General features: G+C 35.3%; 4 protein-coding genes across 6 annotated transcripts; 1 reads left to right on the forward strand and 3 right to left on the reverse strand.

Moving 5' to 3' along the window:
• The first annotated feature begins 1,386 nt into the window (after positions 1–1,386).
• LOC107058339 (methylecgonone reductase-like) lies at positions 1,387–4,799 on the forward strand. Its single transcript, XM_015303918.1, has 5 exons — positions 1,387–1,458; positions 1,539–1,858; positions 2,398–2,641; positions 3,659–3,838; positions 4,446–4,799. Exons 2-5 carry the CDS (start codon positions 1,539–1,541, stop codon positions 4,671–4,673), a joined length of 972 nt encoding a protein of 323 aa, XP_015159404.1. The 5' UTR covers positions 1,387–1,458; the 3' UTR covers positions 4,674–4,799.
• Positions 4,800–7,051: 2,252 nt separating this feature from the next.
• LOC102604034 (uncharacterized) lies at positions 7,052–16,725 on the reverse strand. Of its 3 annotated transcripts, none has more exons than XM_006364311.2 (12): positions 16,532–16,725; positions 15,484–15,568; positions 15,294–15,396; positions 15,041–15,190; positions 14,425–14,556; positions 13,803–13,929; positions 13,683–13,721; positions 13,515–13,589; positions 12,568–12,627; positions 12,044–12,108; positions 10,061–10,151; positions 7,052–7,359 (listed from the first exon to the last, which is right to left on the reverse strand). In XM_006364311.2, exons 1-12 carry the CDS (start codon positions 16,718–16,720, stop codon positions 7,348–7,350), a joined length of 1,128 nt encoding a protein of 375 aa, XP_006364373.2. In that variant the 5' UTR covers positions 16,721–16,725; the 3' UTR covers positions 7,052–7,347. The 3 variants fall into 3 exon arrangements, with proteins under 3 accessions (XP_006364373.2, XP_006364372.2, XP_015159405.1); XM_006364310.2 differs by lacking the exon at positions 7,052–7,359 and adding an exon at positions 8,673–9,145 and having other exon boundaries at positions 16,532–16,724; XM_015303919.1 differs by lacking the exons at positions 7,052–7,359; positions 12,568–12,627; positions 13,515–13,589; positions 13,683–13,721 and adding an exon at positions 8,673–9,145 and having other exon boundaries at positions 16,532–16,724.
• Positions 16,726–18,543: 1,818 nt separating this feature from the next.
• LOC102604825 (uncharacterized) lies at positions 18,544–21,364 on the reverse strand. The gene is made up of 3 exons (XM_006364313.2): positions 21,139–21,364; positions 20,874–21,034; positions 18,544–18,889 (listed from the first exon to the last, which is right to left on the reverse strand). The coding sequence occupies exons 2-3, from the start codon at positions 21,019–21,021 to the stop codon at positions 18,747–18,749; spliced, it is 291 nt and encodes a 96-aa protein (XP_006364375.1). The 5' UTR covers positions 21,022–21,034; positions 21,139–21,364; the 3' UTR covers positions 18,544–18,746.
• A 3,517-nt stretch (positions 21,365–24,881) lies between these two features.
• On the reverse strand, positions 24,882–25,915 carry LOC102605162 (uncharacterized). The gene is made up of 2 exons (XM_006364314.2): positions 25,749–25,915; positions 24,882–25,662 (listed from the first exon to the last, which is right to left on the reverse strand). The coding sequence occupies exons 1-2, from the start codon at positions 25,786–25,788 to the stop codon at positions 25,163–25,165; spliced, it is 540 nt and encodes a 179-aa protein (XP_006364376.1). The 5' UTR covers positions 25,789–25,915; the 3' UTR covers positions 24,882–25,162.
• Positions 25,916–26,179: the final 264 nt, after the last annotated feature.

The following is a 26,179-nucleotide window of genomic DNA, read 5'->3' on the forward strand; positions in this document are numbered from 1 at the left end:
CTTACCCCCCCTCCCCCCGCCTCCCCCCCCCCAAAAAAAATTTAAGTTTATTTTTTAAAAAAAATTTCAATTTCAATTCAAAAATTATTTTCTACTCTCTAGAATAAAAGATATTTTCTCAAAAATAATTTTTATTCATAAATCAAACACTAAAAAATCTTTTCTGGAAAATATTTTTTACTCACCAACCAAACATGAGAAAATAAGTCAAAAATGTACTTGTTTTCCAAGAAAACATTTTCTAGAAAAACATTTTCCTTCATACCAAACACACCCTTAATCCTGACTTCACATCTGCTTGTTTATAAACACAAAAAACAACAATTTTGGACAGAGGTGTAGAGATCCATTATATCCTGGTTAGTGAACCGATTATGAGGAATTTCTATATTGCAAAGTATAATTAATTAATTAGTGATTGAATTATAGATAAGCATATTGCTCACCTTTCTGCAATTACGCATGTCATATTCTTTTAGTTAATTTCTGCCTTTCATAATTATAAGTTTTATGTGTTAATTTTTTTTCAGTTAATGTGTTGGTTTGTTCATGTATTTTTTTAATTTTCTTTCCGTTGTATCATTAAGTTGACTTATAAAAATGTCTCGTGGCATTAAAATAAAGGAAAATTACGTTCTATGTTAATTTTTGAAAAAATTTATGTTACTACGTCTCCGCGCAAACGCACAATTTAATTCATATTATACATTTTTATATAAGGTTGAGACTTTATATATAATGATTTCCCCCTATATATACTATTGTACAGTAATTTTATATATTGGGCTACATGATATAAATATTTTCAAAAGTCATATATTTATTTATAAATAAATTTTCAATAAATAAATGACATATGGTCTAGTTTCATGGAATTGCAGAAAAATAAGATATAAAGTAGTGTTTAGACTGACTAGATCTGAAGCTTTTTGGGGCGCGTTTCCTTCGTTCCTTGCTTCGAGAAATACTCCCTCCGTCCACAATTGTTTGGCAAGTATACTAAAAATAGATGTCCAAAATTAATTGTCAATTTAAACAATCAAGAAATAATTAATCACTTTTTTCCCAATTCTGCCCTTAATGATAGTGTAGTTCAATTGAAAAGTTATGTGGACTTTTGGTATTCTTGGTATAGTAGGGTTATATTAGTTAAATTGCACCTTGTATTAAATTTTCTTTGAGGGATGTGCATGACCTTACCCTGACAAACAATTGTGGACGGAGTGAGTATAAAAGAAGAAGAAGATTTATCAGTCAACTTAATGAAATCGAGTAACATAAACAAGCTTAATTTTACTTAAAATATAATTAATCCAAAAATTACGTATAATATATTCTCGTGTTACAGCGTTTTCAACTTTATCACTTTTTTTTAAATCTCTGGACTTACTAATCTGCTTGAAACGCTCTCCGTCAGAAGGAGTAATACATTTTGGAAACTTATCAACAATCATATTAGTAAGATATTTATATCTTTCTAAAATTAGATTTATCTTTTTCAGCATTTTGCTACATTATACTCCTTTTATCTTTTGTAGATGGAGAAAGTAGTGCATGTACCGGAAGTGGTGCTGAATTCAGGCTACAAAATGCCTTTATTAGGCATGGGAACTTTCAACTTTCCTATGCCGCCGATAGATGAGTTAACGTCCATTTTGGTTGACGCTATTAAGATCGGTTACCGCCATTTCGACACGGCGGCCTCGTATGGATCGGAGGAGGGAACTGGGAGAGCAGTGGCTGAAGCAATAGAGCGGGGCATTATAAAGAGTCGTCAACAAATGTTCATTACCTCTAAATTATGCTGCACTCAGGCGCACCCTCAACTTGTCCTCCCTGCCCTCAAAAACACACTTGGGTACTCACTAATTATATTACAATTTGCCTTTTTTTAAAAAAATAAAAAAATTAATATCATTTGTCAATTTATTTATATAAATTATTTATTAAAAATTCAGTAACTTGATCTTTTCTAAGATTCAAATTTCATAAAGATCAAATTTATATTGTTTAGAGTCATTGAAGTTTTTTTGTTTTTAGTGTGTAATATTACAATGTCTGAGTCACACTATGAGATGTCTAGTATTGCAGCTTAGTTTTCAAATTGTAACTAGGTTATGTTAGTCAGGGGTGGAGTCATAATAGTATTTACGAATTAGGCAAAATTCAATAATTTTGTTTTAAACTTTATATTTGTGCTAAAATTTTAGTTTAATAAGTATAAACAATAAAATCAATATCCAAATATATAAGGAAAAAAAATTGTGGTCCAAATTCTGTAAATTAAAAATCCTGAATCCAACTTCGTTCTTAGCCCTCCCTTTATTTACCTTTGAACTTCCCAAAGTACTCTTAATATATTAGTTTGTGATTTTAACCTTAGAATATATAATGTAGAAAGTTGGGACTAGATTTCGTGGACTTGTATCTAATACATTGGCCGATAAGCATGAAGCCTGAGATTGATATCCAAAATTTCAAAAAGGAAGATATTGTCCCTTTTGATATGAAAGGGGTATGGCAAACCATGGAAGAGTGCTGCAAGTTGGGCCTAGCCAAGTCTATTGGAGTCAGCAATTTCAGTTGCACCAAAGTCTCACACCTCCTCCAAATTGCTACCATTCCTCCTGCAGTAAATCAGGTAATTAAGTTAATTTATGGTATTATATTCTATGTTGTCATGCAAGATAATGTGTAGAATTCTTCGGGTGGTTCAGTGGTTTGAGATTGGGACTTTCATGTTGGAGGTCTCAAGTTCGAAATCCCTTGCCAGTAGAAAGCAAAGGAGTTTTGCCTTCTGGGTCAAGCTCGTTGCACCGGACTTGTCTAGTGCAGGTTACCTCTCTTGTGTGGTTTGTGAGTTATTGCATAGAAGGGTCACTCTATAGATCCGAGATAGAACTCCGGTCCTGCAACTCCTTCCCTTGATAGCCTTGAGTTGTTGGTTACACCACACTAGAAAAACACTCTCTGGAAAATCCGAATCTTTCTCAGTAGGGACAATACCAAGGATATCTAACTCTGGTAGTCTAAATTTTGTCCAATCACTCGGGAAAGCCTATACCCGAAAGGGGGAAATCCTCTCTTTGCTTGCCATTGCAATATTGGAAACCGCAAAAAAGAAAGCCCCAGCCTAGTATTTTATTTTGACCGGCAGAAGCCGAACCAAACCCTAAGCAATGAAGGGATGTGCCTTAGTTAAGTCTCGAGGACGCGATAATAGGGGCGTAGCACCAAATATGTAGGAGTAGTCTCACCTAGTAGATGGACAAACTAGTAGTACCAATCAAGGAAGCCTTGAACTCTAGAGCTTTATTTCCTGATGGAGACTAAGAAAATGAGACGAATATAGCTAAACAGCTGCAGCAAAAAGAACTAAAAGCCAAAAGTCAAGGTGCGGGTTTTACCCTATGCGCACCCAAAGAATAGCGATTGCGAATTTTCCTTGTCATCAGAAAAAAAAAAATAATGTATGAAATTGAAAAAGTTTAATTAACTGCAATTTTTTACACTATCATATCACAAATTATAATTCTTTATTTCAAATTGCATTGTTACAAAAAGTAAACATTAAATGCACCGATAGATAATAATGTAAAAATTTCATGACTGAGTGTGTAAATAAGACATGATAGTTAATTTTTTCTTCCATTTTCAGGTAGAAATGAATGTGGCATGGCAGCAACAAAAACTTCTCGAGTTTTGTAGAGAAAAAGGTGTTCATGTAAGTGGGTACTCTCCATTGGGAGCCAACGGTGGCCCTTGGGGTTCCCATGCCGTCATGCGTTGCCCAATCCTCACCCACATCGCAACCACTAGGCGAAAAACCATCCCTCAGGTCTTTTTCCTATCGTCATTATTTATTAATTATTAGTAAGGTCTCAAATGGGTGGTTTGGGTTGAAATCGGATATATTAAAATGAGTTGAAATAGAAATTTGGTTCGATTATGACTTGCCCAAATTTAATTTGGGCTCAAATGGACTAAAAATTAGGTTGGGTCATGAACCGTCTAATTTGACCTGCTTAATCTCAATAATTTTAACATGTTATTATTTGACTTTTATATCCACAATTTGGATTTCAACTCAAGAAATTAACAAAAATAAGTTAAAAATGGATAGATAAATCTACAAGATATGAAATAGATAGTAATTCATACTTTCAATATGAGAATATACATTATACTAATGCAAATAAAAACGAGTAGAAGTTGGAGATTAAATTGGACTCATTAAAGTTTCTTTTAAAATGAGTTGGGTTGAATAAGTTTGACATTGAACTTAATTCAAACTATCTTGAACCCAATTCATAAAATTCTAGATGAATTAAACGAATTATCTATATTTGAGCTCATTTTGACACGCCTACTCATTAGTATCAAGATTGCATCAAATCTATATGCTTTTGAATATGTCGATGGACTGAATTTTGAAACATGTGTAGGTTGCATTGAGATGGGTATATGAGCAAGGGGAAAGTGTGATAGTGAAGAGCTTTAATAAAGAGAGGATGAAACAAAACCTTGTTGAAATATTCAGTTGGGAACTCAGCACTGAAGATAATTTCAGGATTCAAGCCATACCTCAAAAAAGGGGATGCAACGGAGAGCCATTTATTCATCCAAACGGACCCTACAAATCTCTCGATGAACTTTGGGACGGAGAGATCTAATTCTTTCGGGAAATCGTTTGATCATAGATTTTCAAAAAAACAAAATTGGCAAATATCATCATTTGGTATAATTTGTCTGAAAAATGGCAAATATCATCATTTGGTCATAGAATTTGTCTAGTTTTAGGGAGATTTTGAAAAACAAAATTCAAACTTCTTATATTTTATGAAAAAGTTCATCTATTTATGACCTCAACTAATTTCTATCTATCATTTTCAGTCGGTTATCTAGAAACGCATGCTAGTCATAAAGAGATTGTTCATAGAATGTGGAAATATTATATTATAAATTATTCGTAACTAATTATAATTTGATGAATTGTAGTAGCTAGTAATTGTGTTATTATTAGGTTTTATTAAATTATCGTATTATGATTTTAGAATAATGTATTATCTAGTTCATTATAAAAAAAAAAAAATTGTATATCAGAATTTATGAGTATTTTTTATAGTTCTTAGAACTTATGAGTATAAATCATATTTCATGTTTTTCAAAAAAATAATAATATGATTTGACACATAATAAAACTTCAATTCATATTTTACTGATTTAATTTTAATTTAATGTATTACTATATTGTTAGATATATTTGTATCGTAATTATTAAAAAGCTCATCAATTTAGTGTAGGGGACTTTTCTTTTCCACTCTGCCCTTCCTTTGTCTTGTTACCCTTTATTTCATTTTTTTTATTATGTATATTTTAACAAGATGAGTATATAAAATATTTTGAGCTACTAATTCATCATTTTTCTTTCATAATCAGAAGTCTCTGGTTCAAGTTTTTAAAGAAATAAGAACAGAGAAACTTTTATCAATTTTAACACTTGGATATTCTATCATTAGCAAATATGCCATAATAACAAAGACAAATATTCAAAACAAGACGTGACCGAATTATATATACCTATGTTTATTCTCTCACGTCTTCTCCAAATCAATCAAAGAAAGGTCGAAAGAGAAAATCAAATAGAAATACTAATTAAAGTATCATTGCTCACGTATCTTCATTTGCAGCTTCTTGTATAATACGTTTTCTTCACTGTTTTAATCTCTCTCTGCATGTACTGAGTAAGAATAGAAATGAAACAAATAATTTATTATCGTGATTTTCGATAACCAAACAACTAAAATAGACCAGAGGGGTACGTAACGTAGTAGTTTTTTCTTCTTCTAGTTTGTTCAAATGTAATTTGTTTGTTATATTCATTAACTTGACAAAAAAAAGAATCGTGTCACTAAATTGTGCCATATATATGTTTGTTCTCATTTCAAAGGCTTTATACATTTGAAAACTTAACAACAATCATCTTTACAACTTCGTTTGAAACTTGTCTGTTTTTCTATATAAGTAAATTATCTCACATTTATATTTTTTCAAGTGTGATTTCTTCGTATTTGTTGAAATTTTTAGCATCACTCAATCTTTAGATTTTATTTTAAATCGGCGATTTTGTAGATGGAGAAAGTAGTGCACGTACCAGAAGTTGTACTAAACTCAGGCTACAAAATGCCTTTGTTAGGCATGGGAACTGCAGCGTGTCCCATGCCGATAGATGATTTAACATCTATTTTGGTTGACGCCATGGAGACAGGATACCGCCATTTTGACACCGCCGCGCTTTATGGGTCGGAGGAGGCCGTGGGCAGAGCTGTGGCGGAAGCAATAGAGCGGGGCATTACAAAAAGTCGACAGCAAGTGTTCATTACTTCTAAGTTATGGTGCACGGACGCACACCCTCAACTTGTCCTTCCTGCCCTCAAAAACACACTTGGGTACTAATAATACTACACTTTCATTTTTATTTGTTTTTGGTGAATTAATCGATTATCGTTTTTTTTTTTAACTATTATAATGTCCTAACTCCAAATTCCAATGTATGTAACTCAACATTAACTACTGGAGCTAGATCAGTTCTAGTGGCTCGTTTGACAGGACTTAGTAACTTTGATCAAAACTTTGTATTTGTGTTGATAAATCTACATATAAATTCATCTAGTACTTTGTAAGTTACCTTTTTTAAAATTCATAAATCATGAGAGGCTTAAGCCAGGTTTGAACTTCATGGATTCTTAATACTAGCTGGGCTCTGAATTATTTTGATTTTTATACATATCTAGTGATTTTATCAATTATAGAAATACACGATTTGAACTAAAACTATAGAGTTTAACCAAACTCGTATATTAGCTTCTAGCTTCGCTCTTAAAACTAATCTCCGTCTCTTAACAACAAGAACAGAGGAGAATCCATTCTTCACATGCATAATTTATGTCTCAACGTCCTTGTTGAGATCGAGTCTCTCTCCGAGACGTCTAGTAATAAATGTTTGATTTAATTTGGAAGAGTTTAATTGGGTCGTTTCAGTCCGCTCTTTATTTACTCTTGGCCTTATCGAACGCAACTCTTATACTATATAGTTTATGGTTTAACCCTAAATGAGTTGATGTAGGAAATTGGGGCTAGATTGTGTGGACTTGTATCTAATACATTGGCCAATAAGCATGAAACCCGGGCCGGTTGATATCCTCAAGTTCAAAAAGGAAGACGTTGTCCCTTTTGACATGAAGGGGGTATGGCAAGCCATGGAAGAGTGCTGCAAGTTGGGCCTAGCAAAGTCTATTGGAGTCAGCAATTTCAGTTGTACCAAACTCTCACACCTCCTCCAAATTGCTACCATTCGTCCTGCAGTTAATCAAGTTAGTATGATGGATAGATTTTCATTATTGCCATGTTTTACATATACTATTTACAAGTCAAAACCTTTCTATAGTGGTAGCGTTTGTTTGAACATTTCATTATTGTTGTAGTGAGGTGTTGTTATACATGTATATTGGCATTTGACGTTTAAATCTCAGTTTGAACGTTATAAACAAAAGTACTATGTAAAACATTAGTTTAATTAGTCCAAACATAACTTTTTTTTAAATGAATAATCACTAGTTTAAAAGAGTTATTGCAATATTATAAACCAAAAGCTAAAGGGAGGTGACTGTTATGAAGCTAAACCTAGAGGAGGTCTCTGAAATTTATCCTTTATTAATATTGTATATTAACTTGAGAAGTTGTAATAAGAACTCATAAACTTCAAATTCTTATCAATCTTTACTTATACATTTGTATGAACTTCTATTCTAACATAGAAGTCGCAAAACATTTTCTCTTTTTTTTTTTTCATTTCAGGTAGAAATAAATGTGGCATGGCAGCAGCGAAAAGTGTTGGAGTATTGTAAAGAGAAAGGTATTCATGTAAGCGCCTACTCTCCATTGGGTGCCTCTTGGAATAGCCCAATCATTAATGACATCGCAACTACTAAACAAAAGAGCATTCCTCAGGTCTTTTTCCTAATCCTATAGTCATTAATAAATAATGGATTTAACTTATTTGCAGGGATGAAAATTTTAAGGTCTTCGTTACAAAGGAAAATATTATTTTAAAAGTATTTATATATATATATATACATAATCTAGACAAATATTATGGGAGGTGCGTAGTGAAGACGAGATTGACAAACTCATAGGAGGTGTGTTGGAAGATAGAGAACTGACACAATAAATATGAAATATCATTTGTTGACAGACTCAATAGGGATGTCATTTTTCTCATTTTTAAGAAACTTGTTTTCCAAAAAAAAATTGACTTGAAAAAATTGACAAGGTGTAAACTGAACTTTGAATATTGGTAGGTGGCATTGAGATGGATATATGAGCAAGGGGCAAGTGTGATAGTGAAGAGCTTTAACAAAGAGAGGATGAAACAAAACCTTGAAATATTTGATTGGGAACTTAGCACTGAAGATAATTTCAAAATTCAAGATATCCCTCAGAAAAAGGGATATAACGGAGAGGATTTTACTCATCCAAACGGCCCCTACAAATCTGTGAATGATATTTGGGATGGAGAAATCTGAAACTCCACCAAGTCCAGTGGCATAGAGTAATTTACATAATTCTCCTACTATACTTTTTCTCATTTGAATAATTGCCATGCACCTTAATTAGCTGTGTCAAATTAAACTCTCAAACTCTTGTGATATTGTATTGTTACCTTAAATACAATAAGTATTTTAATTCTTATTTCTAATTTACCTTATATCCATTCGCCCTTCCACTCATGAGGCCTCTAACAGACCGGCTTGCGGGCACCTGGACTATTCTTATTTCACAAACTACAGAGAACAGAACAACCAAGTTAACAAAATTCAGCAACATCAATACACGTTCCCAGAGGCTCATGTCTATCTTAAATTAGTAAAGAAGCTTATCTTCCAGCCTAACATATGTACAATGAAGCACAAGCCCTTCAACATTCTTTCCAATATCTACTATGAACAAGTGTAGAACCAGATACAAAGCCAACAGCCTAATAATATCCCAGTGTGCGATGTCGACGATGCAACTTTAGAGTCCAATCTCTAAATAAGCTTTTTTATTGAACATCAGATATTTTGTATGTGCGGGTGATTCGGATCTGAAGCAAATGATACACAAGGTTGCTTTTAAAAACTTATCGACACATAGTTGAGCAGGAAAAATATTTACAGGATCATTCAAGGTTACAATCAAATTTCATTCTTATGCATTACAGGCTCAGAGGCCTACATCCACTACTGTACTAGCAACCACCACAAATAACTTTTCAGATTTTCAAAGAAAACAACTTAAGACTTAAGGGAAACCAAAATAAGCACTTAAAAAGAAAAGAAACAAACAAATCAAAGATCATGGGGATTTGAACATGGCCGTGGAAACTTAATGCTGGGAGTCCATGAATCCTATGGTTATAATTCTTTCGTCTTCCTTGAAATGTCCAAAGCTAAAAAGGCTATGAAACAATGATATATGTATATATATAGAAGATGATACAATTAACTTCAAAAGATTAATTACTATTCATGTGACTCGCACACTTGAAAAGATGAACGATGTGAGTTGTGCTACCGTAGCAAGACTTAATATTTTCTTTTTTTAGAAAAAAGAACCTTAAAGTTTACACTAACCAAGAGGAGCAAAGACGAAGCTGTTTAATTCCTCATTCAACTTATTTTAGCATTAAGTTGTGCAAACTTGCTAATTTAATATTACTAACTTGTACTGAACTTATTTTGGAAATCCTTCCATCAATCAATCAATTACACCTCATTCACAAACTAGTTGGAGTTGGCTATATAAATCCTCTCTATCAATTCTGCTCTATTCACCCCATCTCATTCCAATACTAATCAAAGGTAAATTAGGGCCTATAAATCTCATGTTTATATTTAAACAAACAAGAAATCTCTAACCGGAATAATCAGCAAAAGATTAATCTTACGACCTCTTCCCCCATTTTAAAAGAGTTGGCTCCACTCCTATATTTGAAGATTCAAGCATGAAAGCATATTACCTGTGCAAATGCATAAATAGCTCGCACGATTCTAGCATAATCAGTTCCAAGCATTTGAATGACAACATCTGCTAGAAGTGTTCCCCACAGACTGCATAAAGTGGTCACAGACTGTGTAAGAAGTATAACAGGAGATATACAAAACCAGACCACCTGAGAACTGAATACATTTCTCCACCCTCTTCATTAATAGAGAAAGCAATTGGCAACAACGTCACAAGAAGAAATTAAATAAAAGAGTGAACCATAATTAAAAGGAGTTTCCTAACAGCACCTACAGAGCCAGTTCGAAAATGAAACATCTTTTCCAAGTGAGATGAGTATGGAAAAAGCTCCACGAAAACATTCAAATTCTTTACCAACTATGTAAACCAAATAATAGAAAAAATATGCAGAGCTTTGTTATAAGCTACAGCTACAACACAGTAGGGACTAGGGTCATAAGGCTCATAATTCATCATTCAGTCATACATTATTGAATTTTATGAGTATACACTACTGCTGAAAAGTCTTGAGTTGAAACATTAGCCACTTGCATCAGTCAGTTCAATCGAAACGACTACAAAATCCAATATGACCGCGCAAGACAGAGTAGGAAATCTTGACAACCAGAAAATCCAACATAACCTATGACTTCTCCCATGTACTTGGCCCCACAAATCTGTTAGGTAATTGAAGATACAAAGCTTCAATTTAAATTTTGCAATACTGCAAAAGAATATACAGATCCATTTATCCTTAATTTCAATACCAAATGATCCCTTGTTAGTCCAGGCGCTTACATAACATGGAATAAGTTACAACAACTCAAGAAAAAAACTACAACTCAATTCCAGACTAGTTCAGCAAGCAATATGAATTCTCAATATTCATTCCACTTCATTTTAAGCCCAATATGTATTTTTTGTTTATTAAGACAAACTAGGGGTTCTCTGTCGGTGTCAAACTTAGCTCAAATAAGTGAACCAGCCCAACCTGTACAAGTTTGGGTCTCTCGGGTTGGACATAAATTCATTGATAGGTGAATTTGGACACAAAATAAATTAACACATCTAAAAAAGTATGTAGTCAATTTTGACTCTCAAGGTAGCCGAAATTTACTCATAACAAGATTATCAAAATACTTGAGATTAGTTTGTGCTCATCAGACGCTCTCTCAATATAAAGAAAAGAAAAGTTGTCACTTTAATTCTTTGTTGTATAACAAAACTGACAAACAAACGGAAAATTATCATGAGAGAGGCAATTTGATTATGACTCACCGCTTTGCCCCAACCTGACCTAACCCATCTTAACCCTACCAAACATTGGACGGGTTGAATCATGATCAATTCATTGACTCAACCCATTTTAAAGCATCCAAACTTTGATTCAACCCTTTTATTTGACACCCCTAAGGTTTTCTAACGTTAGAGGTTTTCAAACTTATATGTAGATAAGTTGTTGAACCTTTTTTCTAATAGCATGATTCTCTTTTTTATGAGATGAGGGTTCTTAAATCTAAAAGAGTCACCGGGTCCAGCTAAACAAATCGAACATTGAGGATTGACATGAATGGGAGCAAGATGTCAGTTGTGGATCTACAACTGAAGGAAGAGGATTGTTTTTTTGTTTTTTCTTTAAAAGAGGGATGCAACACGAGGACTTCCCAGGGGGCCACCCATCCTAGTACTACTCTCGCCCAAGCACGCTTAACTTGGAGTTCTGATGGGATCCGGTGCGTTAGTGTTGATATGATCGCATCCAACTGAAGGAAGAGGATTGTTGTTTCCAGTACTCTCTTTATAGAAAAGAGATGAGTACTCTGATGACAGAACAATTTCAACAATCGACATTAATGCTACAGAAACTTTAGTTACAAGGAAGGCAAGTAGAAGAACTAAGTGATCACTCTAGCAGATATAAACAAGTGAGCAAATAGTTTTTTCCTGAGAAACTAAAATTGTGAAAGACATGGCAGTGTGCCAGCACAAAGGAGATTACATTGGGCCAAGAAATGTCATCATGCTCCTTAAGCCAAAATAACGGGAGGCAGCACCTGCCAAGCCCTGTCAAAAACCAATAACAATGAAATGTTAGCATGTACTTAGAACTCTAAAGAAATCATAGTTTTTGAAGCAGAGCCTGAAAGAGAATTAGTAAGACCATCATAACAGGTTTCAAGAATTATTATTATTGAAGGGTCTTTCCAAGTCACATTTTTATTTTTCATTTATCATGTGTTGATCTGGGATGAGGATGTCATTTAACCTATAATTCAGCATTTATAGGCTTGAAAATGATTAACTATCTTCAACAAAAATGCACATAGAAAGTGTGGAGAATCTTAGGAAATTAAGGAGTATGAGGCTGCATCATTCACGGAAAAAGATCAACTTATGACCACTCTTTCTATAGCGGTATCTGTTGGACTTTAGGAGCAGTAAAACAAGTACAGACAGTAATCTTCAGTAGTTAAGCAGAATCAGCTACCCTCAAAACAGTGCATATTCATAAGATTCAAAAACCTTTTTTGCAGCCAGCATGGCCAATCTGGACTCCAGGTTAAGAGCCGCCACTTCTCCACCCTAAAACCAACAAGAGCCATGTGAAGTCATGAAAGTCATGAAAGTCATGCAAGAGAATCACAAGTTAATTATCATAACACCTCCAGTAACCACTGCAATGCAGGGAAGACTTTATTATTATTTGTATTTGGTTTGCCAAAGACACCTGTTAGTGAAAGAACAGTCTCTCTCTTATTTTTACTTCCGTCCAGGAGATTTTTGTTAAAACCTGTCTAGTTGCTACATATGAAAAGGAATTTTCTGGAACCTAAAACATTTTTCGTGCATTTCATAACAGGGAACCTTTAGGAAAATATGGTCAAGGAAATTCATTGTCATGAATTTTCCTCCAAATTAAGTCTAGCAAGATTTGCAGGACTAATTAAGGAAACTAATTTACTCTTGCTTTTAAGCTTTTCTTTTCTTCTCAAGCAAATGCATGCAACAAATGTTATTCTAACTATTTACTTTTACTTGCTACGATTTCTCAAATCCACATTTCTAGCAAATTTCTTGACATCCAACGAACCTTAACTCTAGCAGATGTATTCAAGACAGTCTTAATGTACCGTCAAAATGCCAAGACTACTCAACTTTTGGATGCATTCATACTCAAACAAAATCCTTGAACAAGAAAAATGGATTAAAGAGATGCCAGAATCCAGACCAAACAACTTCCTCTATAATAAATGGTTAAACAATCATCTTTTAATTATATATAATTATATAAATGGTTAGCCAATTTTACGACCATAATCACACGTGAAAAGAAATATAGGTTCAAATGTCAAAGTACATTAACTGATTCAGGAACAGCGCACATTAATTGGTTCAGGAACAGTAAAGAGACCCATTTAAAGTGTCTAGTGTCAGCTACTGTCCCCAACAAACTCAGGACTTTTAAGCACCTTTTTAAGAACTTCCCTACTAATCTGATAGTTGGCAGCCTCCAATAACATCTTCCCTGAAAATCTCCTGGCTAACTAGAGAAGCAGTAAACATTATCCGTGGTTAAACATGATGAAAGCACAGGATAAGGAAAGCAAATTGCAGAAATCACAAGGTATCAATTATACCCCGCTGTATATCTTCCCCAATGTTAGCACCCCTCCACCCTAAAACACAAAGATCGTGTTAGCTAATGCATAACCAAAAGGCTCAAGAGAGATACAAGTTTCCAAAATATAAGTAGAAACCTTTAATATTACTGAACGAACCCCTTCTGCCCCAGCTTTTATTGCGGCAGCAGCTTGTACCTTCCACTTACTAAGCCCAAATTCTAGACTACCATGCCCATCAGAAGCATCCAAGCTTTCTTTTGAGCTGTTGAAGATACATATTTGCCATATAAGTTCCAAATAAGAGTCAAGATTTCCACACTAAGAGAAGAAAGAAGATAAATCACAGCAGAAGAAACTAGAAGAAATCTCCTACATAGAGACTCGAGAATGAAGGGATAACTGGTCAAATCAATCTGACAACCTTGAAGCACGCCAAACCCAATAGAACTGATCAGAAAGGCAAAGGAAACCGAGAGGGAGAAAACCAATAAAAACTATATATACGTCCCAATTTATAGGACACTTTCTATTTTCTGGCAACCTAAAATGTTCACAACATTCCATCAGTTCTTTTATAAGGTAAGGTAGCGTTCAAAACATTCCACTAGTAACATCATCTTTTTAAGATGAAATCCACTAGTAACATCATTCTATACAACTTTCACAACTTACACAAAATTAAATTCATTCTACTAATCAAATTTAAACTTTATTGTAGGGTAGTATTTTTCTATCAAACAAAAGGAAAGTGATTTACCTTGAGTACTCTTGCAGCAGATGAAGAAAAATCTCAGCTTCCAGGTCTTCTGCAGACAATTTGGCTGAGCACCTTATCGTTAATTTTTCCCTGACACCAAGCAATACCTCCCTATACGATGGTCTCCTACCCCTAGATTGAATACCAAACGACATCAATCACTGACATAATGAAACAAAAATAAGAACTAAAATAAAAGAAACATGTTGAAGGTTAGGAAATGGCAAACCATTGTTTGTATAGAACTAGAGATCAATTGGGTGATGATCACCACTTATTTCATCACCAAACTAGAGATGGATCGGATGATGATCACCAGTTAATTCGGTTTCATTATCAAAGTCCACCCTTCCACAAGCAACCAATAAAAATCACTCCCATTTGAATTCCACATAATCAACCACCGAATCCTTTAATAATTAGCTATCAATAGCTTGAGTTATGATGATTCATAATTTCCAGAGAGTATCCATGCAATTTACATAAACAACTCAAATGCTATCACAAAGGTCAGGTTCGAACAATGAAGATAACATCCATTGGAGTAATTGGACTGAAGAACATTTTAAAGTTCTGATTAAAATACAACTATTCTAAATAAAAGAAATAGAGAAACCTCAATGTGGATCGTGCATCAGCTGCAAGGTATAAAAATCTTGATTCAAGCATTGACAAAAATTCATCCCTCTCCTCTGGGTCTTCTCCGACCATAACATAATCAAATTCAGTTCTCTTTGTTACTGACTTCAACAATGGGCTAAAGTAACTGAAACATAAAAGATACAAGAAGGCAAATGTGCTAAGAATGGTCAAAGCACCTTATTTTTCATTAGAACAGTAAAAAGGAACATATTGCAACTGTTTATTACCTTGGACCAAATAAAATTCTTTGAAGTTCATACAGTTCAGAATCAGTGGCGAGTTCGAGCACAGAACGAAGATCCAGATCAACTTCGCTGCTGCCGCTCTCCTCTGTAGTGTATTTCACAATTCATAACAAAATTCAAAGTAAAACTACCAGTAATGAAGAGAAAGCCATAAAATGCTTTAAAAGTACACCTCGAGATTGACTTGAAAGTAAGGCACGGGCAGGATTTAAGAGGAGCCTTGAGCTGGAGCTTCGACGGCAATATAATTTGATAATCTAAAAACATAAAAGTAACAGAGTGTTAAAAGAATGACAAAAGTTCCACATCGGTGGTTAATGAGATGGGTGGACTCCTTATAAGGCTTGGGCAATCCTCCTCCCTTTTGAGCTAGCTTTTGGGGTGTGAGGTAGGCCTGAGACCTAATTTAACATGGTATCAGAGCAGGGCCCGTGTCACCCGATGTTGGGACCCCCAAAATCAAAATTGCCCACGCACCAGATGCTAAGCACTGGACGTGAGGTGGGGGGTTAAAAGAATGACAAAAGTTCCACATCGGTGGTTAATGAGATGGGTGGACTCCTTATAAGGCTTGGGCAATCCTCCCTCCCTTTGAGCTAGCTTTTGGGGTGTGAGGTAGGCCTGAGACCTAATTTAACATGGTATCAGAGCAGGGCCCGTCTCACCCGATGTTGGGACCCCCAAAATCAAAATTGCCCACGCACCAGATGCTAAGCACTGGACGTGAGGTGGGGGGTTAAAAGAATGACAAAAGTTCCACATCGGTGGTTAATGAGATGGGTGGACTCCTTATAAGGCTTGGGCAATCCTCTCCCTTGAGCTAGCTTTTGGGGTGTGAGTTAGGCCTAAGACCTAATTTAACATGGTATCAGAGCAGGGCCCGTGTCACCCGATGTTGGGACCCCCAAAATCAAAATTGCCCACGCACCAGATGCTAAGCACTGGACGTGAGGTGGGGGGTTAAAAGAATGACAAAAGTCCCACATCGGTGGTTAATGAGATGGGTGGACTCCTTATAAGGCTTGGGCAAATCCTCCTCCCTTTGAGCTAGCTTTTGGGGTGTGAGTTAGGCCTAAGACCTAATTTAACACAGAGTTCATATAGAGTAATTACATAAATACATGTGAAGCGGAATTCAGCGGAAACTGCAGGTACAGAATCGACATTCTCAATTACTCATACTGGAAAATACACCTCGAGAATAAGGAAGTAGAACTTACTTTTTGACGAGAGAAAGTGGTGAGTGGCCAAGTGACAGGGAGGAGAAAGGGAGGTTGACGTAGATAGCCAAAATGAAGTGGCCGCCGGTGGAATTGGTAGTTCAGTGGAACGGAGTAGAAAGTTCCGGCGGTACCCATTGTTGCGGACAGAGTCTGCTCAGTTCTGTGAGTCAGTGACCACGCAAGCATATGACCAAAATGGGGATTTCTTTAAATTGACAGAAATACCCCTCATAATTTTCCAAAATAAATAGTGAATGTTGTATTTTGTAAAGTGTACAAATACAACATTTACTATTTATTTTGGAAAATAATAAACCAAAATAAGTTCGTAGTCTGTATCATATTACTTGATCATGTTAAGAAGATGATGCACCCATGAGAAAACTTTAATTAGAGGTTATTTTACTAAACTGATTTTATTAATGATGTTTTCTCTACTTTTGATAGTTATTTAATACTAAGGGTAAAAAGAGAAGAACGGGATAAAATTCTCTTAACTTTATAAATTGGACAAGTAAATTAAATAATTATTTTTAATAGAAGAGTCAAGTGAACATGAAACGAACAAGTATTTGCCAAATGGCATTTAGAAGTCCAGTCGCAATTACAGCCATTTCTTCGCACTTGCGATGCTTAGGCTTGGCCAGAACTCTGCGGCGCGGATGATTGATTTGCCGGAAAAGATTATTTGCACAAAAAGAAAAAACTTGTTTGGATAATGTGATATTTTTGAACATATATTGACTGGAAGAAAAATAATTTCATTGAAAAAAAAGTATTTTAAGACCACTTCTTCACGGAGAACATTATTTGGAAACAAACCTTCTACTTTAATCTTAAATGTTCCATTTGACCAGCTAATGAAATAGTATTTGACCTGAAGTTTACAAAATTGAAGAAATAGTAGTAAGATCTTGTTGGAGTGTAGAAATACTATCGGATAACCTTTGAAGCTTACGCCAAATGATAAATCATTCCCACAAATAAGTATTTCCTCTTTATAGAATTAGCTGCTAGGAGAAAACTTAGCCAGATTAAGCATCACTTCTCGAGTGCTTGCAGCATTTTTACACAATAGCAATTGAAATAATAGTGGCAAATATAATAGGCCCTCAGTGAGAAAATAATTTAGCATTGAAACGCTGGTCGTTCTCCACTGGCTAACACACGCAGCCTTATGCGTTATGCCTGTGGAAGGAGAATCCTTAAAAACTTGGACAAGAATTAAATAGGACATCATGCCTCAGTTTTACTGTAAAACTTTTACATACTGATCTCTGAAGAAAAGAAACATCATCCCTTCTTGTCGTAGGCAGCTATATTTTGTGGTTCACATTCAGGACTGAATAGACGAACTAGCAAAGCGGTGCTTGAGCTCACAGTAACAGCCCCACAAGTTGCCCATCTAAGACTTCTAGGAACTGTGATTCTAGGACCTGTATTATTAGGGTACGACATGCAATATCAGAAAAGAAATAACATGTATAATCAAGACGCGGTAATCTACAACAACTTCTAATTAAAAGAAGCATGCCCTTCAGAGCTCATACTAATCAACAAAGTCAAGGGAGAGAGGATTGAAAGGAGAAAAGCACAAAGAACTGTAGATTGTAGGAAATTGATGCAACAATCTTTTTATCTATAAAATTCAGAAGTCATTCCAGCAGTCAATCAACTACTTTGAGGTGCTGTACAAAGATCAAAACTGAGAATGTCAAATACATGCAAGCACATGAAATTCCCAAGTCTATGGTCAGTGGTGGATCCAGGATATTCACTAATGGGTTCGAAAAATTAAAAATATAGTGCCTAGAATTTGAACTTGGAACCAATTTTGAACCTCCTAAACTAGTGAGCCAACCTCTAAGTCTTGTGCTTGGGAGATTCAAAAAAAAAATTAAAAAATAAATATATATATATATATATATATATTATTATTATTTCTTAGCCAGATTAAGCATCACTTCTCGAGTGCTTGCAGCATTTTTACACAATAGCAATTGAAATAATAGTGGCAAATATAATAGGCCCTCAGTGAGAAAATAATTTAGCATTGAAACGCTGGTCGTTCTCCACTGGCTAACACACGCAGCCTTATGCGTTATGCCTGTGGAAGGAGAATCCTTAAAAACTTGGACAAGAATTAAATAGGACATCATGCCTCAGTTTTACTGTAAAACTTTTACATACTGATCTCTGAAGAAAAGAAACATCATCCCTTCTTGTCGTAGGCAGCTATATTTTGTGGTTCACATTCAGGACTGAATAGACGAACTAGCAAAGCGGTGCTTGAGCTCACAGTAACAGCCCCACAAGTTGCCCATCTAAGACTTCTAGGAACTGTGATTCTAGGACCTGTATTATTAGGGTACGACATGCAATATCAGAAAAGAAATAACATGTATAATCAAGACGCGGTAATCTACAACAACTTCTAATTAAAAGAAGCATGCCCTTCAGAGCTCATACTAATCAACAAAGTCAAGGGAGAGAGGATTGAAAGGAGAAAAGCACAAAGAACTGTAGATTGTAGGAAATTGATGCAACAATCTTTTTATCTATAAAATTCAGAAGTCATTCCAGCAGTCAATCAACTACTTTGAGGTGCTGTACAAAGATCAAAACTGAGAATGTCAAATACATGCAAGCACATGAAATTCCCAAGTCTATGGTCAGTGGTGGATCCAGGATATTCACTAATGGGTTCGAAAAATTAAAAATATAGTGCCTAGAATTTGAACTTGGAACCAATTTTGAACCTCCTAAACTAGTGAGCCAACCTCTAAGTCTTGTGCTTGGGAGATTCAAAAAAAAAATTAAAAAATAAATATATATATATATATATATATATTATTATTATTTTTTTATGACAAGGGAAATCCGCAGCCGCTACCCTTTGGGTGCGCACAGGGTAAAACCCCCGCTCCTATGCAATAGCTCGCATACCACATAGGAGAGGTAACCCGCACTAGGCAAGCCCGGTGCGACGAGCTCGACCCAGAAGGAAAACCCCTTGCTTTCGCTGGCAAGGGGTTTCGAACTTGAGACCTCCAACATGGAAGTCCCAAGCCCAAACCACTGGGCCACCCCAAAGGGTATATATATATACACGATGTAAATTTTTGCAGAGGGGGTTCGGGTGAACACCCTAGCCCCCTCCTAGATCCGCCCCTGATCCTGGTGACCTTCGTCTCTTCCTTGTTGCATTTTAGAGCTTTTCTAGCAACAAAAGATCCAAACACTCAGAGCTCAACAAGAACCAAACTCCTGCTTAAATGAATACGTGAAACAGTACTCAGACAAAAGTGTTCTTTCTTTGTCATTGGATCAGCAAGGATGTGATTCAGATGGATCAAGAGATGACAAGGTATGTTGTGGACTGGGAAGTGCCGAAGAGGTTGGATGCTTTAAGTCATTTTAGATACGGCAAGACAACTCAGGAGGAGTAGAAAGTTGCCACAACCTAGGAGGGCAGCATACAAGTCACAATATGGGTTCCAGTGAAGCCGATTAAGTCATTAGTAAAAGCCGAAGTCAATGGGGTTACTAGTGTGAAGATACTGAAACCTTAAGCTCAAGGACATAGTTTTCCAATAAAAAGATCGACCTATCATATAACTATTGTAATGAAAGATATATCTTTAGATGATGAATATGTACAGATGTATTCCCACTTAAGTCCACTGTCCTCTTCCTTCTTCCAGCCTGCCTTATCCAGTTCGCTCTCTTCTTTAACCTCGGGAAGTATTTCTTATATTATACTTCCGCAGAAGACAAGCTTACAAACCCAACTCTACTGCCAAATTCCTCTCTTTTTCACCCCTTTGCCTCACCGCAACGACAATATTGTGAAAAGGATTATTTAGGCCCATCTTTACCCAAACAAAGAAACGACCATTACTACATTGATCCACCCTTTTTATAAGTAGAGCATGACAGTGAAAGAAGAAGGATACAGGGTGGCATTTAGAGCCTAGGAGCTGCAACTCTAAGCTTGAGAACACTCTGAAAGATAAATTAACGAAAAACAAGGTAAATGAACTGCGACAATCCTCTTGCAAAGCAACAAGCTCAAACAGCACTTGATCTTTAGAGAAAAAATCTTACCTTTAAATTTAAATTTTTGTTTCTCAAAACAACATGCCATTTTAGATATTTGATATTTGTAAAAGCACTACACTACTCAATATTAGGAGATCAATCAATAAATTAAACAAACACATTTTCTCATTGTTGTAAATTTAGAGATAAAAATTCCATTTAGTGCATTCCAATTGAATTCCTAGGTCCAAAGTAACACGAAGATTAAGAACAACCGAAGGAGAAATATAAAACGAACCATAGTGCAATCGGCAAAGAATCCAAAATCCTAATGCTCCTCCAACAGAAAAGATCCCAGCTGTTTGTCTCATTAGTCTTGTGCAGGGTTTTGCATCTGATCTCATTAACTCTCCATCCGAATACCCAAGCATACGCCTCAAAGCCATCACCCCAGAAACCCTGGATTACAGTGAAACTTTAGTTTAATAATAATGAATTTAGTCAAATAATAGCTTCGCTTAGGCATTTTCACAAACAGGTTGACGGCAGTATGTAAAACTTACTCAAAAATCACCAAATGCACAATTGAATCGCTATTGCAGCACAGGGTTTCTCAAAAAAAAAAAATAGTTATCCTTTTCAATTACACCACTACGTCCCGTGAACCGGAATAATCCTCTGCTTCCAAATTATTTATTTTTTTCTGAAATACTTTAGAAGAGTAGAAGGTTAAATAGGGAGAGAAGCAGCGTCAATTCAATTTCCATAATTACCCATTCTGACTGTGCTCTTGTTTCAATTTGTTTGTTCGATTTAAAAGAGATAGCAATTTTTTAACTTTTTCTACATGATATGTTTTACATCATAGTATTAAAAAGTATTTTAATATATTTGACATATTTTTTAATTTAAATACTATTTCAACATAAAATAAGATAAATAAATTAGAATGGAGAGAATAGTAATTAGGACAAAATTATCCCTATATTGAACTTTTCTCATATGGACATTTGATTCTTCGATTTGGAAACGAATTTGATTTTATTTTTTTAAAATAAATTTGATTTGATTCGATATTTCTAACATGATTTTTTCTATGCAAATGAAAAATAAAAGGAAGATCAAATCATCAAAGTATAAAGATATTTTTATTTTAAAAAAAAAAAACTTAAAAACATTTAGTAGCAGTCAGCAAGGCAGCACTAATGTAAAATAAATAAAAAATGTCATTAGTGTTTATTTTGGTACAAAATTGTTCTTTCGAGTGATTATATTTTATTAACATTTTTTAATTTAATACAAAATTCTTTCTTAAGCATGATCCAACTATTTTTATCAATGATTATAAATATTTATTATAAAAATTATGATTACATGATTAAATAAAATATGACAAGTAATAAATAGTACTTAATATTTCAAATAAAAATAATACATAAATAGGACTGTTGATTCATCATTATCTTTATTCACCGTAAATCTCTCTCCTCTATTTTCGCCTTAAACAGGCGCCACCAGTTCCCCAACCATCCATCAACGTATACATCACATCTCGTTCTGATATATAAGATACATTCTGATACATCACGTAAAGTAGGGTTTTGTGCAAATGTTTCAGTTTTCACACTATGGTGATGATGAACTCTTCCTCATTTCTCAAACAGTTGAAGATATTCCAGAAAATTCAGTAGATCTAACGTTGCAATTGCCCGATCATCTTCTTCATTCGATATTTTCCTACCTTAGTTTTCATGACCTACTTAATATCCGCCTTGTTTCGAAAAATTGGCATCGTAACATTTCATCATACTTGGCTTTCCACTTTAATCAATCCCTTTTTCATGAACAAAATCCTATATATTATACCAGCGATTTCCGAAAATCAGTCCTTTCTTTTCTCTGTGCTTTTAAAAATAAGTTGTTCAATGCTGAACAAAGAGTATTGTGCATTCTATTTTTCAATGATATGAATATCCGCGATACAATGAAAACGATTTCCATGAAGTATATTTGATAATTGAGATGAGATATGTTCAAAATTGTTATTACTGTTTGCCTTATATTTTTCAGTCGAAATGTCTTACTATTCTTCATTTAACTGATTGTGAACTTGATAAGGATGTATTATGTGGTGAAGGAATAATTTCATCTTTGCAAAAGTTGAAATTGGAACGCGTCATATTATGTGAAGAAATACTATCCAAGTTTATTAGTAAGTGCCCTAATATTAGAGAATTGAGTTTGGTGAATAGTTGGGGGATAAGTTTTATCGTGTTAACTAAGTTAGAAGTTTTATGTGAACGTAGGTGATTTTAATTCTTTTACCAACATACAAGTTATTGTCCCGAGTTTACAAGTTCTCCATTTCGTTTCACGGAGTTGTGAAAGTAAAAATGTTGCTTTTAACATGGATATTCATGCTTGTAAAATGTTACGGGAATTTCACTTGGATTGTTGGAAATTTCCTCATGGTCTTGACCCTGAAAACTTTTGTTCAGATTTTCCTCGTCTTGAAACTTTGTTACTTGGGCCTTGTCAGACAGAGAAGCCTATCAGAATTTTGAGTTCATCGCTCAGAAAATGGACCTTATCCTTCCCACAGGTATATGAATGTGATATAGTTTCGTCTCCTAATTTATCTTCTTTCCAAATCCAATATAAGGGTACAACATTTGAAATAATTTAATCTTGAACAGGAAGTAATCAAGAAGTTGTATGGCAGAGGGGAATCGCACTTGTTGCTCAAGTACTCATGACAAGTGTTGGCGCCATTTCTTAAAACATTTTGAGGTTAAAGAAGAAGAAGGAAAAATAGGGCAGTCGGTCACATTAAGCTCCTCCCCTTCCCATCCGTGGAAGGTTAAAATAGTTGCTAATGGAAAGAAGTACAAGTTGACAAAGCTCATTTTCATATTTACTTGGCAATTCAATAGTTAGTTTAGGCCACTGCTTTTTAGTTGGATGAATTTTGGTCCGCACTAGGCACGGCTCGAGAGCTGTAATAATTATATTCATATGATCGTTTTGATTGCCCTCTTCTCTTCAATTAGTAGTAATAGTACTAATATATATATGACAACTTATCTTGGAAAACTTACTGGAGGTTCCATGTAACTTACTAGTGGGTGACAATGGGAAGAACTTCACAAGCCTGCTGAGACCCAGTCCATGTAAGGTAACAATGCCAATCAAGATATTAACTGGACTGGAGATGGCATCTTCTGCATTGCATCCTTTGTTCCCTGAAACACCAAATAAGTTCATAAAAGCTGTCTTAATCTCACAAGACGGCAACTATTTATAACCTCTGGTAGAACTATCATCACACTATTCTTAATCTAAATTCCTTCTCCAGTGACAGTAATAAAAGTTAAGAAGATCAGAGGAAGAACGCGTAATACCATCATTACTAGTACAACTATTAGCACCAGCAGGAGGCACAAAAGATCTTATCATCAATGTGCTTAAAAGGCAGAAGCAAAGAATTATTTTGTTATAAGTTGAAGGCCGAGGCAAAGCATAATTCTTTATTTCTCATCTGGTAAGTCAAATGATGCCATCCTACTTCGATTGAACAAGCAATATGAAAGTAGTGTCCGGGTCAACTTTCGCGCCCTTCGACTAATTCCACGGGATACTTACCACCTCCTACCAACAACATGTACTAGGTAACTATGTCCACCAAGGCGATGGGAAGAATTTTTGTCTTCGCTGGGATTTGAACATGAGACCTCAGTATGCATCCTACCTTATCCGAGAATTTTAACAAGAGAATATAAGCCAAGGCACATGCTAGTCAGTTTTAAAAGACAGAAGTAAATTAAATTAGAGTGGGTGTAAATACATGAAGGAGTATACTACCGCAAATCTTTGTTCAACAAAAAGAAATGAGTCCATATTATGAACTAGATAGCATCAACTACGGAGGACTGTTGAAAGAGGCTCCACAAAACTAAACAAACAATTTCTACCCTTAGGAGGGGAGGTTGATGGGATTGTTCCTGCTCTATTCCATCAAAATTGCAGCGGAATCCCAACTTCTGAATTCCAAATAGTAACCAATACTGGCCATTTCTACACCAGTTTGCTCACTTGAAGCAACACAATCAGACAAACTGAGAGCCTCCAATGCTACTTGCATATATTATATGGTGACCACAGAGGCAAGGCATTGTCACCAGTGCCTCCAAAGCCGAATAAGATGCATGTGATTTATCATCTTACTTCCTATCAATGACTGCACAAACATTGGCCTGTCAATCCGCATGTACAACATCTTCTTGCCCTCGTCTAATGCTATAGCAGATAATAAAAGACATATGTTCCCATTAGAACAATGACACTGATATTGAGAGGGGGAAAATAGTACCAGTATTTTATGTTTGACCACCAAACATCATACATTAAGAAATCTATTTCCAGCAAAAATCCTAAAGCATATTCATGACCTTAGAAGGCTAGAAAGGTTTAACCACAACTTAGTTTTTAACAATTAACAACAATAGCTAGCACATCCGTAGTTGAGCTACAACAAAAAATATTAAAGCAGTAAAGCTCACGCAATTACTAATTAATGGCAAATCGGTTTCAGTTCGTCGAGGTAGTAGCAGGTGGACGTCTCAATCTTTGTAGATGATCGATCCACTGATCCTCCGGAACTTGGCTGGTCCAATCAGGAGCCACTCCACCAAAAGAAATCCTACGCATGGCTTCCATTACTCTCGTTGCACTCTCCGTCGTCAATGGAGTGTTGCGACGGCTCTCATCCTCTCTGAACGCTCTCCGTACAGCAGTATCAGACGCCGCTCTTATTCTCTCCTCCTCTTCTTCAACCTCACTCTTATGTTCACCATCCTCGTCACTTAGATCCAGTGATGATATCTCGTTTTCTACGCAATTCGCATAGCCATTAGGGAGGCGATGAAAATAACTAGATTCGTCGCACTCTTCATCATCGGAGTTCTGAACATGATTTGGAATCTGATCGGAGATCTGCAAATCATCGTCATCAGCGGTGGAAGAGATTGGCTCGTAATATTCCAGCGAATCGTCCGGGTTCGAGTCGGAATCACTGCCGGCGGCGTTCTCTGCAAAATAAAAGCACATCGGAGAACGGATTGATTGAGATACATAACCCGTAGAGGCGAAGAAGGGGAATTTACCATTTACTAACCTTGAATGAAATCCGGTGTGGAATTCAACTGAGCGTTCATTTCCTTTGGAGAAGTTACAGAATTTTGAGGCGAATATTGCAGAACTGATCGAGGTAATAAAAAGGAGTGAATATTCAATCGAAATGATATTTTATCAGATTATAACTTAGGACAATTTTTATTTTTATTTTTATGACAAATATGTTATATGCTTTATTCTATAAGAAAATGATCAAAATGGTCTTTAACGGATGGGAGTGTATTAATTTGGTCCTCCGTGTATATTCTCTTGTAACAAAATCTGATAACATTTCCAGCATCAATGACGGATTAATCGAACCCCAATACAAATAATAGGAAAAACGCATACATTTGTTTCTCAACAAATTACAAAATGATTGACACTTAACTTCGTCGCAATTGAATTAGTAATTGTTACATTGACAACAAG

The sequence above is a fragment of the Solanum tuberosum genome, unplaced genomic scaffold, assembly GCF_000226075.1.
Source record: "Solanum tuberosum cultivar DM 1-3 516 R44 unplaced genomic scaffold, SolTub_3.0 scf00489, whole genome shotgun sequence".
Classification (NCBI taxonomy): Eukaryota; Viridiplantae; Streptophyta; class Magnoliopsida; order Solanales; family Solanaceae; genus Solanum; species Solanum tuberosum.

What these genes read in the sequence shown, in the direction of transcription:
- LOC102604034 (XM_006364310.2), bottom strand. Translation starts at nt 16,720, where the DNA reads ATGCTTGCGTGGTCACTGACTCACAGAACTGAGCAGACTCTGTCCGCA. An exon ending in CCATGCTGGCTGCAAAAAAG is followed by an intron (nt 12,109 to 12,567) that starts GTTTTTGAATCT and finishes GGTTTTTGACAG; the next exon opens with GGCTTGGCAGGTGCTGCCTC. An exon ending in ATGACATTTCTTGGCCCAAT is followed by an intron (nt 10,152 to 12,043) that starts GTAATCTCCTTT and finishes CACTTTATGCAG; the next exon opens with TCTGTGGGGAACACTTCTAG.
- LOC102604825 (XM_006364313.2), bottom strand. Translation starts at nt 21,021, where the DNA reads ATGGCTTTGAGGCGTATGCTTGGGTATTCGGATGGAGAGTTAATGAGA. An exon ending in TCTTTGCCGATTGCACTATG is followed by an intron (nt 18,890 to 20,873) that starts GTTCGTTTTATA and finishes CTAATAATACAG; the next exon opens with GTCCTAGAATCACAGTTCCT.
- LOC102605162 (XM_006364314.2), bottom strand. Translation starts at nt 25,788, where the DNA reads ATGAACGCTCAGTTGAATTCCACACCGGATTTCATTCAAG. An exon ending in CACACCGGATTTCATTCAAG is followed by an intron (nt 25,663 to 25,748) that starts GTTAGTAAATGG and finishes TTTATTTTGCAG; the next exon opens with AGAACGCCGCCGGCAGTGAT.
- LOC107058339 (XM_015303918.1), top strand. Translation starts at nt 1,539, where the DNA reads ATGGAGAAAGTAGTGCATGTACCGGAAGTGGTGCTGAATTCAGGCTAC. An exon ending in TTCCTCCTGCAGTAAATCAG is followed by an intron (nt 2,642 to 3,658) that starts GTAATTAAGTTA and finishes TTCCATTTTCAG; the next exon opens with GTAGAAATGAATGTGGCATG. An exon ending in GGCGAAAAACCATCCCTCAG is followed by an intron (nt 3,839 to 4,445) that starts GTCTTTTTCCTA and finishes AAACATGTGTAG; the next exon opens with GTTGCATTGAGATGGGTATA.